Source organism: Caretta caretta, chromosome 9, assembly GCF_965140235.1.
Source record: "Caretta caretta isolate rCarCar2 chromosome 9, rCarCar1.hap1, whole genome shotgun sequence".
Taxonomy (NCBI): Eukaryota; Metazoa; Chordata; order Testudines; family Cheloniidae; genus Caretta; species Caretta caretta.
In genome coordinates, this window is record NC_134214.1 from 74,927,992 (window position 1) to 74,944,104 (window position 16,113).

General features: G+C 38.5%; 1 protein-coding gene across 3 annotated transcripts in view; it reads left to right on the forward strand.

The window, feature by feature from the left end:
* The window catches only part of HDX (highly divergent homeobox), an 82,507-nt gene extending 66,871 nt beyond the window's left edge, over positions 1–15,636 (forward strand). For all 3 annotated transcript variants that reach the window (XM_048863801.2, XM_048863800.2, XM_048863803.2), the window contains 3 exons: positions 2,427–2,510; positions 11,686–11,808; positions 14,382–15,636. In XM_048863801.2, the coding sequence (XP_048719758.1) occupies positions 2,427–2,510; positions 11,686–11,808; positions 14,382–14,507 (333 nt within the window). In that variant the 3' untranslated portion in view covers positions 14,508–15,636. The remainder of the gene's footprint in view (positions 1–2,426; positions 2,511–11,685; positions 11,809–14,381) is intronic.
* The last annotated feature ends 477 nt before the right edge of the window (positions 15,637–16,113 follow it).

Sequence of the window (16,113 nt, forward strand, 5' to 3'; positions counted from 1 at the left end):
TCCACATAATATAATGAGTAGAAATCTTGTGTTTTAGGAGGCTACTTAGTGTAACTGCATTACTACATTCTAGTCTCTCTCATCTCCAAAGTCCTGAGTAATTCTTCTACTCTACTTAGCTCTGGAACACTCTCCCTTCAGTAGAGTTATGCTCTGTGTACAGGGACATGTGGAAGTACTGAAAGAATGTTTTGTCCTGCTTAGTTTTGGTGTACTAGCTAGGCCTGAAACAGTTTAAATTCAGGTTGATTGGTTAGGCCCTGATCCAGGAAGGAACTTCTGTGTGGTTGTAGGTGCCATATGGAGCTCCTCCTAGTACTGATACCTTATTTGATTATAGCTAGCCTGAGAGACCAGATGCCCCAGAGACCTCGGTACATGTCTCACTATAATGTGTTTAATAATTTTGTGTCTTGGAAAGCCCAGTGTACTGCATGACAGTATAGGGGCAAATTCACCATTGAGTAATTAGGTACAACTCCATTGACTACACTGAGGTAGCCTTACTTCTGCTGTTGATGAATTTGGTTCATATACTTTTACTATCAATTTATTTTTAATTCTGTCAAGTAATAAGATTTTTATCTGGGTGTTTTTACCTAATTCTATGAAAAATTGGGAGGTTTACACTTTTCAAACATATATCTAATTAAGAATGTAAAAGGCCAGTGTGTTAAACATAAATTCTGTGTTAATCATAAATTCTTTCAATCACAATACAGTATTACTACCGTATTTCATGTTGAAAAATGTTTATTTTGACAGTATTTAGCACTTATGCGGTATTTTCTAATGTGTTATATTTTTGAGAAAAAACTCAGTGAGGTGAGAAGAATGATTCTGAAAGTGTGTTATGACAGAACAAAGTGTGTCACGTTTATGGGTTTTTACAATGCCCATGAGGTTGTTTTTATTTTTATTCATATCTAAATTAGATTTTGAGCAGATGGAATGAATATAAATCAGTTTGTGATAGGAGGCTGGCATTCTTGCCAATAAATCAAAGAGATAAACTGCAAACAGCTGAAATTACTGAATCTATATTTCTCGGCTTTTGGATGTGGTGGGATCAATGAGGAAGATAATGGTGTTAGGGCAGGCTTTTATTCTACTATTTCAATCAGTATTTAATCTCTGTGGGCTAAGGTATAATAAATTTAACCAATTTTATTGCTGTTTAATAGAACAGTGTTTGAATTAAATCATTTTCAAGGTTATAAAAATAAACACTGAGATAAAAAGGTGAAGGACATAAATCCACACCGTGTAGAGGTCAACCACAGGAATTTATTACGTACAGCACTGATGGAGTGTCACCTTATTAGGTTCAGAGACACTGTCAATCAATTGATTACAATGGAATATATGGATTTTCCATGGGCGGGGGAAAGTGACGGGGTAGGCAGTCCCACAACCTCGGATAGGTCTAGCAGCAAGACATGATAGCACAGTAGCCAATGGTCAAAGGTTACATCATTTCTCTGCCCATGGTCTCAAGTTAACAAATTAACATTTAATTAGTACTTTAATAAATGTATTACTATAAAATATGTATGTTGAATTCTGATTTGGGGTCCATAGGAATGAAGTAGCTCCTTTGATTGTCCAACAGATACATATCTAGGGGTAAAAGCAAAGAAACAGTGAAAGTATATGGCAATAAAGATTGTCTTTCAAGTTGTTCATTTGTGTTTTTAGGGCAGGCATTGGTCCCTGGGAAAGGAAGGTGGGAGGAGACCATATCTTATACTGACATGCTTGAACCTTTCATAAACTCACGGTTGGATGTGTGAGAAGAAAATTTCCCTACAAAAGAAACTAACTACTTTGTTCTATTTGCAACTTTGAATAAGACAATTATTGCCCCCAACATCTGGTGTTTTGCTGACCAGGCATATCTTAGCAAAAGCAAGGCTATTTTTGGTTATTCTGCTTTCTCTTAGCTATTGCTAGGCCTCTGACCTCTTGACCAAACTCTGGACTTTGTGCCTGTACACAAATCCATATACTAGGTTATTACATCAGCAATGGATTTTAACCCTTCAAAAGGGCAGTAGGTTATAGAATTTAGGAAAAATATGTTAATTTTTATGGTAAAATTTAAATACCTTAGAATTAGTGATGTGTGAGATCTCCATAGTTAAGTCACAATTGAGTTTCTATCATAAACTGGATTTTAGCCTTCCTGCTCCTCCCCCAATCTGACAAACAAAGGAATATTCGCTTCAGGATTGATGGTTGGATCTCAGATAGTTATCGGGATCCATTTGGGGGAAAAAAAACTGAGTCAGCCCCGATGAACCAATAGAGGCTCTTCAGAAGGCTGAAGATCCTATGTATGTTCATCGGCTGGCAAGCAATACAAGTTTAACTAGAAATTCAAGAGTTTAGTTTTCTGAATGAAATACCTTTCACTTCTATTTCAGAAAATAGAAATTATAGATGATGAAGAAAGTGATATGATTAGTAATTCTGAAGTGGATCAGATGAGCTCTCTTTTGGATTATAAGGTAAGTGATTGAGATCTTGCAATGCTGAGAGAGACATTCCCTTTACACAGAAAGCTCAAACAGGTGTTTTTGCAGGGAGGAATGTGGAAGGGTGGAATTCACCCCAACCACAGGAAGACCTCTGTTCCAGCATTCAAACTGTGATAGTAGCTCCGTCATCTATTTGTGGGTTCTTAGCCATTGGATCTTTGTTTCTGCAAAATGAAAGGAACACAGAAAGAAGCAGCAGCATCAGTCCTTCATAGCAGCTAAATTACTATGATTCTAGCAGCTTACAGCTTCCACTGGGTATCTCACACCAAGGCAATTTATTTAGCATTTAAAACATACATCTTTTTCCTTTAATTTTTTAATTGAAATCTGCATTTTGTTGACCTGAATTTGATGGGTTAATTGTTATGGCTCGCCACTGATCGCATCTGACCAGAAGATTTATAGGTTCTTATCCAATTCATACTACAGAGCTGAAGAACTCAGAGAGTTCTATATTGGGAGAGGATTCTCTGGGTGCTTGGCAAGAACACGCACTGAGGACAATACCAAATTGATAAAATCTTTATTGAAATTAACATAAAAATAAGAAATGCAATGAAACTTATAACTGCAAAACAGTAAAAGAATTCCAAAACTCCTGGTGGTACCATTTCTATTATAAGTACCTTAACATACTCACACCCTTCTTTGAGGACCTGGTAATAGGAGGTGAAGGACCAGCCTCACTCCTGGCATGACCAATCACGTGATGGTGCTGGCTTTCCCAATGGTTAGGAATGTTGAGTAGTTATACTATACTGCACAAGCTGAGCTGATAGCGTGATAGTAGATAGATAGAGCTTAGAACTTATAAGAGCTGAACTTAGCAGAACCGAACTCAACTACTAAGAATTCAGGCCCAACCTATTATACCCAAATCTTATTTCTGTACCCTAAGAAATTCCGTAGAAGGGTACCCTTCTCCTATAGGTTTGTGGATTATGACACTTACTTTTTCTAAATATATTAATAAGGATTATCTCATTCCAAAACTGGCAACCTAGGCTCTCTTGACGACCTCCCAAGTTGTGGTGAACCCTGCGGTTACCAACTGGTTGTAGAAGCCAGATAAACCTGTGATGTGATGTGGATAGTTCCTCCCTTTGGTTTCCCAAAGTTAAGGGACCATTTTTATCTGTGCCAAAGGTTGCCAGCGTTTATGCTGACATATTTATAACTGATCATACTTTTTGCTATATATCAGATCTTACTGGATCTTACAGGCCAGTAGGCTTCTTGCATTTCAGCAAAACTTATTATTAGGAAACACGTGCCTCAACACATTTTCCAAGGAATTAATACTGATAAAATATAAGAATAAAATGGATTAATTTCAGAAAAAGAAACATATTAATTGATACTGCTGGCCGGATTAGTAGGATATAATAGCTAGCAAAATAAACCTATGAGCTACAGTTTTCATCAAATACAAACATTCTTTGTGCCAGGAGTCTGTTCTTTTGGGTTTTATTTTAAATATATAGCCTAATACTGCCAGCATTGGGAGGCAACATAACAGCTAGAGTCCTCTAATAAAGCAGGGAGGTCCAAGAAAGCAATGGCTTTAATAACGTAGACCACAGTATAACAACATTGCTGCCCATTCTAGTTATAATATGACTATATAGAGTTGTCTTTGAAACAGTAACATGAAAAAAATGCTGGATACCCTGACATTCAGGATCTTCTGCCAAAATTGTAACGGTTACATGTTTGTTATAGCTCACGTAAGAGTTGCCATGGCTTCATTTTATACCTTGTGTTTTCTGTGTGAAACTGACAAATTTGTAACTTCCTTGTTTGTGAAATATACAGCTTTTATTAGAATGGAACCTGTTTCTAAAAGAATAAAATATTTTAAAAAGTAAAATAGACTATACCCTTAGGGGCACAAAAATGAATCCTCTGGGCAGTGTGTTCAGGGTAAGGGCAATGCAGGATGAATATGGATGGCAAATGACCTTTTCTTAATGTCACTTGTCACTGAATTGAATGGCTTGTTGTGACAGCATGCCCTACAGAATCTTGTTTGTTTTTTTATTAGGTTTTGACATAAACTATTAGTCTTCATGGTCACATGTTCTCTGCATAAATATGCATGCTAGCTTTTACTGGACCAAAGCCCTGAGTAAATTGCTGACTTGCAAGCTTTCATCAGCAACAAATCCCATGAAGCTGATTTTTCTACCAAAAGGGAATATTTTCTTTAAGCTACTATATTAAATGTATTGTTAGGACCAACTCTTCAGCAAGCCTGTAAAAGTCAGCTCACAATGTTTGTCAGTTACATTAGGGCTTGCATAATGGCAAATGCATGTTTAACTGTCCATTTTGTTCATGGAAAATGTGTTTGTATACAAAAATAGCTACACCAACCAAGGTTGGGTCTGCTGAAAATTCATCCCGGATTGTTAGGCATAGATGGGAAATTGATTATCACTTAATCTTAACTGAAAGACAGGTTTTATTAATGTGAAATGATAGCCAGTCTGTAACAAATCTGTGTGCAAAACTTTCATGTCCAGAACATAGTATTAAGTCTCACAGGTTTTTAAAATAATACAATAAAATAAATTAATGCCTGTTCTGCAGAACTTTTTTGCACAATCTTTTGGCAAAGTTTTCAGATGCCTTTTAACTAGATTTGTAAATTTGCACATGCAATAATTTCTCACTACCAAAACCTGAAAGTTTCTGTAGGAATTGGTTTATATGCATCATTGCAGGCCCAAATAATCATGTGAACAGATATGTGGACCTAATTTTAAATGATTTTGAAATTTGGCTTTTTATATTGATTATGTAAAGGAAAAATAAAATCGTGCTAACACAATTTCCTTAATTTCTTGCTGTCAGAATAGTTGTACTTTATCATTTGTTCATCGTAAATTATGCATAGGAGGATTGTACAAAACGGCTACAAATTCTGGTGTCTGCAGCAAACTACAATTCCACATCTTAAATCCGCAAACATGCACATTTATACATTCACAGATGATTTTTGAAATTAATTTACAGTTTGAGCCAAACAACTAGGATATGCCTTCAAAAATTATTAGATCAAAAAGAGCCACTTTGAGTTCTGATTTGCATTTTATCCATCCAATAAGAAAAACATAATCATGCCTGGTTGTTGAAATATATAGTGTATGCAAAAAGAAAAGGAGTACTTGTGGCACCTTAGAGACTAAACAATTTATTTGAGCATAAGCTTTCGTGAGCTACAGCTCACTTCATCGGATGCATACCGTGGAAAATACAGAAGATGTTTTTATACACACAGACCATGAAAAAATGGGTGTTTATCACTACAAAAGGTTTTCTCTCCCCCCATCCCACTCTCCTGCTGGTAATAGCTTATCTAAAGTGGTCACTCTCCTTACAATGTGTATGATAATCAAGGTGGGCCATTTCCAGCACAAATCCAGGGTTTAACAAGAATGTCTGAGGAACGGGAGGGGAGGAATAAACAAGGGGAAATAGGTTACTTTTTATAATGAATCAACCATTCCCAGTCTCTATTGAAGCCTAAGTTAATTGTATCCAATTTGCAAATTAATTCTAATTCAGCAGTCTCTCGTTGGAGTCTGTTTTCGAAGTTTTTTTGTTGAAGGATAGTCACTTTGAGATCAGAAATCGAGTGACCAGAGAGATTGAAGTGTTCTCCGACTGGTTTATGAATGTTATAATTCTTGACATCTGATTTGTGTCCATTTATTCTTTTACGTAGAGACTGTCCAGTTTGACCAATGTACATGGCAGAGGGGCATTTCTGGCACATGATGGCATATATCACATTGGTAGATGTGCAGGTGAACGAGCCTCTGATAGTGTGGCTGATATGATTAGGCCCTATGATGGTGTCCTCTGAATAGATATGTGGGCACAGTTGGCAACGGGCTTTGTTGCAAGAATAGGTTCCTGGGTTAGTGGTTCTGTTGTGTGGTATGTGGTTGCTAGTGAGTATTTGCTTCAGGTTGGGGGCCTGTCTGTAGGCAAGGACTGGCCTATCTCCCAAGATTTGTGAGAGTTTACCTACACCTTTTCAATTTAGGAAGGCTTACATTTATTTAGAGAAGAATGTGTAATGAATCCTTAACTGAAATGATGTTTTGCTATGTTTATTTTAGTGGCATGTTAACTCCAATGTTTGTTGAAAGAATTACTTTGTAACATCACTATTTATGGCACCAGCATTCAAGCTTCCTGGTGCTAATTATTAATTCTTTATTTCTAAGTGCTCTATGTTGTGAAGTTTTATACATATTTCTCCCGAAGCTTAATGAACAGTGTAACAGTGAAAGCACGTTGTGTGTATGCATGGATTATTATTAACTTTGCATTCAGAAATTCTTAGCTAGGGATGAATAAATGTAGGAAGAAAAAAACATGGTTGCAAAATAATTTGATGTTCTCAGTTCAGTTTCTAGCAGACATGAATCTATATGCCAAAAACTTCTACCAAAAGCTGACAATCCCTTGGGAGTCACAGCAAAAAGAAAACACTAAATTAGCATGGATACCAAATTACCCTCTCATCCCTAAAACTGAGTCTTCCAGAACAGAATTGAGGCACATGTGGTGAGGAAGGCTGAAGACTACATATGGGAGAAATCTTGCACTGGCTGTGATGTAGTTTCTGCATATTTATATCTGTTATCTTGTGGAAAACTGGTGTTCAGCGCCATCATTTGGACACCTTTTGCAGAGACACCATTTTCTTAATCTTGAAAATCTAAACAGAACACAGGTAGTTAATTACATATAATCTTCACATAACCTGATCTTTGCAAAGGGATTAAATACCTAGGGAAAAATACATTTTTATATGCAAGAAACTAACTTAGAATATATACAGTGCAGTAAGTCTAGTAAGGCCTATGTGGGAATTAGCTGAAGTACTTACTGAACCTGAAGTTAAATCTGAACTTTTGATTTAAGAGATTTGTCATCTAGATATCAAACTTGTGCTTTGTAAATCCAATAATATGTGTTGTTCATTGTTTATAGAATGGCTGAGAAATGCCTGGCTGAAGCCTTCTTGTTCATCTACTGTGTTGGCACTGTCAATGCTTCCCCACACTCCCTTACCAGAATCTGACATCAAGGGACCATCTTGAGAGAGAGAGACACTAGTACACTGCTGTTTTGCTTGCCCTGTCAATGAGGATGTTAGTTGTGGTGGTTTTTCTTTTCTATTTGGGTATTTATAGTGTGCATGTTACTGTAGTATCTGAGGTGCTATGGATAGTGGAAACTGGGAATTTGAAACCACCAGCTCATTTCACATAGGCTATTTTAAGCAATCAGATGCTGACTTTCCAGCCACTATGTTCCTAGGCTGGATTTCAGTTATCCAGAGAATAGCTATTGGAGGCATAGAATCATAGAATATCAGGGTTGGAAGGGACCTCAGGAGGTCATCTAGTCCAACCCCCTGCTCAAAGCAGGACCAATCCCCAATTAAATCATCCCAGCCAGGGCTTTGACAAGCCTGACCTTAAAAACTTCTAAGGAAGGAGATTCTACCACCTCCCTAGGTAACGCATTCCAGTGTTTCACCACCCTCCTAGTGAAGAAGTTTTTCCTAATATCCAACCTAAACCTCCCCCACTGCAACTTGAGACCATTATTCCTTGTCCTGTCCTCTTCTACCACTGAGAATAGTCTAGAACCATCCTCTCTGGAACCACCTCTCAGGTAGTTGAAAGCAGCTATCAAATCCCCCCTCATTCTTCTCTTCTGCAGACTAAACAATCCCAGTTCCCTCAGCCTCTCCTCATAAGTCATGTGTTCCAGACCCCTAATCATTTTTGTTGCCCTTCGCTGGACTCTTTCCAATTTATCCACATCCTTCTTGTAGTGTGGGGCCCAAAACTGGACACAGTACTCCAGATGAGGCCTCACCAATGTCGAATAGAGGGGGACGATCACGTCCCTCGATCTGCTCGCTATGCCCCTACTTATACATCCCAAAATGGCATTGGCCTTCTTGGCAACAAGGGCACACTGCTGACTCATATCCAGCTTCTCGTCCACTGTCACCCCTAGGTCCTTTTCCGCAGAACTGCTGCCTAGCCATTCGGTCCCTAGTCTGTAGCTGTGCATTGGGTTCTTCCGTCCTAAGTGCAGGAGCCTGCACTTATCCTTATTGAACCTCATCAGATTTCTTTCGGCCCAATCCTCCAATTTGTCTAGGTCCCTCTGTATCCTATCCCTGCCCTCCAGCGTATCTACCACTCCTCCCAGTTTAGTATCATCCGCAAATTTGCTGAGAGTGCAATCCACACCATCCTCCAGATCATTTATGAAGATATTGAACAAAACTGGCCCCAGGACCGACCCCTGGGGCACTCCACTTGACACCGGCTGCCAACTAGACATGGAGCCATTGATCACTACCCGTTGAGCCCGACAATCTAGCCAACTTTCTACCCACCTTATAGTGCATTCATCCAGCCCCTACTTCTTTAACTTGCTGACAAGAATACTGTGGGAGACTGTGTCAAAAGCTTTGCTAAAGTCAAGAAACAATACATCCACTGCTTTCCCTTCATCCACAGAACCAGTAATCTCATCATAGAAGGCGATTAGATTAGTCAGGCATGACCTTCCCTTGGTGAATCCATGCTGACTGTTCCTGATCACTTTCCTCTCATGTAAGTGCTTCAGGATTGATTCTTTGAGGACCTGCTCCATGATTTTTCCAGGGACTGAGGTGAGGCTGACTGGCCTGTAGTTCCCAGGATCCTCCTTCTTCCCTTTTTTAAAGATTGGCACTACATTAGCCTTTTTCCAGTCATCCGGGACTTCCCCCGTTCGCCATGAGTTTTCAAAGATAATGGCCAACGGCTCTGCAATCACAGCCGCCAATTCCTTTTGCACTCTCGGATGCAACTCGTCCGGCCCCATGGACTTGTGCATGTCCAGCTTTTCTAAATAGTCCCTAACCACCTCTTTCTCCACAGAGGGTTGGCCATCTATTCCCCATGTTGTGATGCCCAGTGCAGCAGTCTGGGAGCTGACCTTGTTAGTGAAGACAGAGGCAAAAAAAGCATTGAGTACATTAGCTTTTTCCACATCCTCTGTCACTAGGTTGCCTCCCTCATTCAGTAAGGAGCCCGCACTTTCCTTGGCTTTCTTCTTGTTGCCAACATACCTGAAGAAACCCTTCTTGTTACTCTTGACATCTCTCGCTAGCTGCAGCTCCAGGTGCGATTTGGCCCTCCTGATTTCATTCCTACATGCCCGAGCAATATTTTTATACTCTTCCCTGGTCATATGTCCAACCTTCCACTTCTTGTAAGCTTCTTTTTTATGTTTAAGATCCGCTAGGATTTCACCGTTAAGCCAAGCTGGTCGCCTGCCATATTTACTATTCTTTCGACACATCGGGATGGTTTGTCCCTGTAACCTCAACAGGGATTCCTTGAAATACAGCCAGCTCTCCTGGACTCCTTTCCCCTTCATGTTAGTCCCTCAGGGGATCCTACCCATCCGTTCCCTGAGGGAGGCGAAGTCTGCTTTCCTGAAGTCCAGGGTCCGTATCCTGCTGCTTACCTTTCTTCCCTGTGTCAGGATCCTGAACTCAACCAACCATGAACTCAACCATGGAAAGGGGAGTTAAATGTGTAAAGATTCATTCCTTTATCGGCATTGGTGGCAATAAATTGGCTGTGGAGTGGTTTGGCAGGTCCCCTCCAATGATGGGCTAGGTTATTGGTTAGGGATGACTACTCTTTGGCTTTTGGCTTTGGCTTTTGAATTAGGTGGGTTGGTGTCTCCTAATTAGTACAGGAGCAGATAAAGAAGAGGGTTTTCTTGGGAAGGAGTCAGGGTTGGTAGGGGAAAACAGTTTATAGACTCCCCTCTAATACTGTCTCTGTAAACAATGAGAGACAAGGTGGATGAAGTAATATCTGTGATTGGACTAATAAAAGGTATTACCTCACCCACACTGTCTCTCTAATATCCTGTGATCACATCTAAGATGATACTATCTGCAAACTATAGGCAGGCAAACAGTGGTGGAAAAGAGGCAGGCTTCAAGACCTCCACTCTGTGTAGCACCAGCTTGATCCCAGCTCTTCTCCTTGTACTCTATTGGAGCAGCTGGTGGATTGGTGCCAGGAGCAGCAATAGTGCATCCAACTTGTGGCTCAGTAGCTGTCTGAATGAGCAGTGTCTGGCTCAGTCCCAACCTCAGAAAGTTAAGCAGACAAGCGTTAGTATTTTGGGTGAGCCTTTGAAAAAATTATCTTCCCATTCTCCAAACAAAACAGTTTACTGTGAATGCATCACTATTTACATGGCTGGCTTTTGGATTTTGAGGAAGGTTATTGAGGTGATCCTTTGGTGTACAAACTTAGCTGACTCCACATAACACGTGTTTTTCTGGGTGCCATGGAATTAGGGAATTTTAGGGATTTTTCCCTCAATTCTTCCCATTTCAAGCTTCCTGCGGCAGTAGAGGAGCCTAGCTGCTGTCTGTGTCTCACAGTTGGTTTACATTTTCAAGACTAACTTTGCGAGGGAGAGAGGTAGAAACTTCCTTTAAGGTGATAGAGAAGATTCTCCTCTCTGGGGCCAAAAGACAGTGCTTATTAAAAGTGCTCTAGAGGTGTACAGTAATTCCCCTGAAATGCTTTGTCTGTAGTGTGATTGATATTCTGCATGGAGTTAATATGCAAAATGACTCCGCTTTCTGGAGGTCTTCGTGCCTTGAACATCATTGATTGTATATGTCAAATAAATAAATTGAGTTTATATAGGATCAGAAGAAATGGTTTGGCCTATGCATTTACTGGGCATTATAAGCCTAGTATGACATCACTCACAGCCAGTTAGAATGCCCCAATTGTGTTAATTTCTAAAGCCTTATAAAACATGCCTTGTTCTGTCTTAATGCCTAATTATCAAACCAAAGTAATAAAATCAGACAGTGAGGAATTTTTCCATGATGATACTTTCACAGGAAATCTTTATTCTCTAGAATTATTTGGTTTTACCCTATTTTACTTTTATCATAACAATAAGAAACTCATTATTATTCCTTTTTATTTTAATATAGGTACATTTAATATCATAATTTTATCCAATACTAATTATTATTTGGAGAATTATATCTATTTTTTCCCCTCAGAATGAAGAAGTTAGGTTCATTGAAAATGAACTGGAGAATCACAAACAGAAATATTTTGAACTACAGACATTCACTAGGAGCTTGATACTTGCTATTAAATCAGATGATAAAGAACAGCAGCAGGTAAGTCTAAGAAGTAGGCAGAAACTATGTCAGACATTTTTTCTTTTGTCATTTTTGTACTTACTTATATTATGGTAGTGTTTACAGGCCCCAACTTAGATTGGGGCCCTATGGTGATCAACACTGTATGGACACATAGGGTATGTCTACACTACAATTAAATACTCGTGGGACTCTGTGAGGGGTGGGTGCCGCAGCCTGGGCTCTAATCTGAGCCCAAATGTCTACACTGCAATTTTACAGCCTCACATCCCAAGCCAGTTGACGCGAGCCAGCCTCAGATGTTTAATTGCAGTGTAGACATCCCCACAGTAAGACTGTTCCTGCCCCTGACATTCTGCAGTCTAGACAGACAATACAGGCAAAGGATAAGAGAGCGAAAGTATTATCTTCATTTTCCAGAGAGGGAACTGAGGCCCAGACCAAAAAGCGACTTGCCCAAGGTTACATAAGAAGTCTGTGGCAGAACTGGGAATTAAAACCAGATCTCCTCAATTTCTGCCAGTGTCTTAACTACGCTCTTTAGTCTTAGTTTGCTCTGAGGGATCAGTATTTTTGTACCGTGTCAAGTGGCTTTCGGAAGGCCAGATCTTCAGCTGATGTAGTGTAGTCTCCAGGGATGTCAGTGTAGACGTATACCTGCTGAGGATCTGGTGTTCTGTGGTAACGCATAATGTGATACCAATAAGATAGTAGAGTTTCTTCTAGTCATTCATAAAAACATTACCATTTTCCTCCTCAGTTTGTTAGGTGGAACTGTGGCCCCAATCTAGCAAAACATTTTAATATATTACTTCACTTTAAGCACATGCTTTGGTACATTGTTGGATCAGGGTTTATGTGCACAGGCTGAATACTGATTCAGGGGTGTGTGTAGGTTTGTTCAGCTTTCCAGTCACAAACTGTAAGTTGTGGGGATCATCCACAAACAGTAAATGAATACTGCTGTACAAAAAATATCAAATCTCCAATATCTCTTTTTGTTACATAGCTTTTGATGTTAAAAAATAGTGCAACATTTTGAAGCTAAATTTATACATTCTAATAATTTCTTTTAAAGTAATAATGCTCCTTGTTTATTACAGTATTTAATTTAAGGAATGAGCACAGCTGACAATGTACAATAAAGCTTAATTTGGAGTCTTGGAGGTGTCGCAAACTATGAAACTGAAACATCAATTACAGCAAACTACTAATGATGTTGTACATATGGCCCAGTCCCATGTCCCTTACTCACATGATGTAGGATCAGATCCGTAGAGATGGTCTTATATATTCCCTTTTTTATATAGTTATTATAATACAGTAATTCATTGTCATACTTGAAAAATTTAAATCTTGAGGTAATTGTGCATTAAAATAATCACATTTTTCAAATGAATTTTTAACATACTATAATACTAGAAATAACATTGGACATCAATCTGCTTTTGAAGTCAGTGCAATTCAGTACAGTTCCTTTCATATTTGGAACTATCAAGGCCCCAAGAAAATACCTGTCTGTTCAAATCTTTAGACTGTAAGCCCTCCAAGGCAGGGATTGTCTCATCTGTGTTTGTATAGACCCCAGCACAACGGGGCCCCAATCCCAACTGGTACTATCTTAATATAAATATTGACAATAAAAATAAGTTCTCCAAATTTAAACAGTAAGTCCAGACATTTATCTTATATAAGCCAACTGTCAGTATTTCTTAAAAAATTATAGTTTCTGCTTCTGACACACCTATAAATCAATAGTACAGAGCCAAGCTATTCATTTGTTACATCATATAAACCACAGAACAGGGTCTAATTTCATGAAAACATTCTGGGAATCCTTCACTATATGTAGTTTCTTTCTTTTTCTTTGTGAGCAAAGGGTATGGTTTGTAGCATTTATTGTAACTGAAACAATTAGCAAGTCTGCATATGTATTGTAAAATATAATCATCCTAAAAATGTCTTTGTTCGGAAAAAAAATGTAGTGGCTAAACTTCTTTAGTTTGTCCTTGAATGTATTCACTCTAAGGTACAAAGAAAATCTAAAATAAATATATGCCATACAAACTAGAAAAGTGTTACTGTTAATGGAAGAACTACAATATAGAATATATCACTGTGATGAACAGACATTGTAGGAGTAGAAAGGAGTCACTGACCAGTATATTAAGGCATTTTTCTTGTGTCCCAAGAAGAAAAGATTAAATTATGAATTTCCCTCTTCAACTACTGATGGTGGGAGGTTCACCTTTGGATAGCCTCCTATGTATGCATCTCAGGATACAGTAGTTTCTATTTTGAAATATGGTAATTTGCCATCACTTATTATGTTTTCATTTTATAGCTGAGATATCACTGTTTTCCTCTGTGCTTGCCAGCAGTAAGCTTGTTATCTGGCAATAGTACAGTGGTTACATCATTTTTGGACAGCATTCTGTTTCTCCTTTAGTGTTGGAAATTTCACCATTTTCAGTGAAAAAATCATAAAAAGTGATCCTTTACTGTACAAAGTACTTAATGAGTTAACATGAAACTTGAAAAACGTGTCCAAATACTAATATTAAAAAAAGTTGTTTTTTTTTTAAACATAGGCACTGCTGTCAGATTTACCTCCTGAATTAGAAGAGATGGATTTCAATCATGTATCTCCAGAGCCTGATGATACCTCATTCAGCTTGTCGTCTTTATCAGAGAAAAATGCCTCAGACAGTTTGTGATCTTTGGAGAAAAATAATATATATATATATATATATATACACACACAATCTTAGACTGCCTAACAGGTGTGCATTTCAAGATAACTGCATTTTGTTACCTGATATCATTCAGTCAACAAAAACCTGGGTTAACTAGGCAGACCTTGTTGAAGGTTGAATGTGATGTGATATGACTGCAACTTGTGGTGACAAGGAATATGGAACTTTGTTTTTGGCAAGTGATAAAGCTACATGGAAAAAGTTCTAGTTTTTAGCATCACAGCCTTGATTAAGGTCATTTATAATTTTCCAGAATAATTCTTGCTTTGTAGCAAAATCTATTCTGAGCAGGGATCCAAGAATGGAAAATAAATTGCAGTTACACAGCCAGGTAACATTTCAGCGTTGCTTGTCATGTAATATTCACCAGTCCTGTTTGTGATCATTGCCTTTTCCCTTGCCCCTTCTAACTCAGGTAGGTGGACTGAAAATTGGGAATCCAGATGGAAAAATGAGCTTGTTATGGGCAAATGGGCAGAGTTGTTCTTGGACCCCTGAAAAAATCTGAATTAAAAGATTAAACTAAGGTGCATATTGGTATATAAGTGCAACTTGTTGAGTATCCCATTATCTCATAAAAATGTCTGAAAAACACTTGGAAGACGAAGTGAATAAATTTAATTGGCTTCAATAAATTACTAATGTACAGAAGCAGACCTAAATGTTGTAAACCATTAGGCTTTTACTGGAAACTCTTGATTGCTGGAGAAGGCAACTGTTTCTGGTATTCTTACTATAGTGATGGAATTAGATAATGTTACACCAATATTTAGAGTTCTACAGTCATAGTGATGTTTTTATTTCACTTCATTTTATAAAACCTGAACAGTAAAGGCTCTGGTTCATGAAGATTCAAGAATCAGCTACATGGATTTTCTACAAACTATACTCTATTTCATTGCAACAGTGCTGTCAGCCAAGGACAGTTTTCATCCCGTCTCCCTCCGAAGCTGTTTTAGTGTTGGAATCTGGGCCCCACAAATTTCCTCAGCGTGATTCATTGAGTAATTAGCCCAATTTAATACATTGTGTCATTCCACCAGCAGACTCCAGATGCTGACAAAGAATAAATTTAGCTGAAGTTTCTAAACTGTGTGCCTGATAGCTTTAGCCACTCTCTGCTAACTTATCCTTTCTCAGCGCTCATTCATACTAAATCTCACATCTCATTTGAATAAATACATTCACCCTGACACATTCAAATAAGTTCAGTATGGTAAACAGTACTGCGGCATACAGCTAGAACTTGGTAATTTCTAGTCTGAATCTTTACAAACTGGCCTCACTAAAACCTTAGGTCACACCAGCTTGAGAGCTAGATTCTTTCACCCTTACGCTGAATGGTACCTTATTCTGTAGTAGTCCCACTGAAATTAATGAGACTATTTACTGTATAATGGGAGTAAGGGTTGAACAATCTGGTCTTTCTAAATGAAAACAGTCTTAAATGTCCAAAAAGGAAAATCAATGCAGAGCTTGCACCCTCTGTCCATCTTCTCTCTTAAACTGAATTCCTGTTCCTAGGTGTTCAACAAACTGCCGTCAGAACTTTTTCTGAGGGACAAAT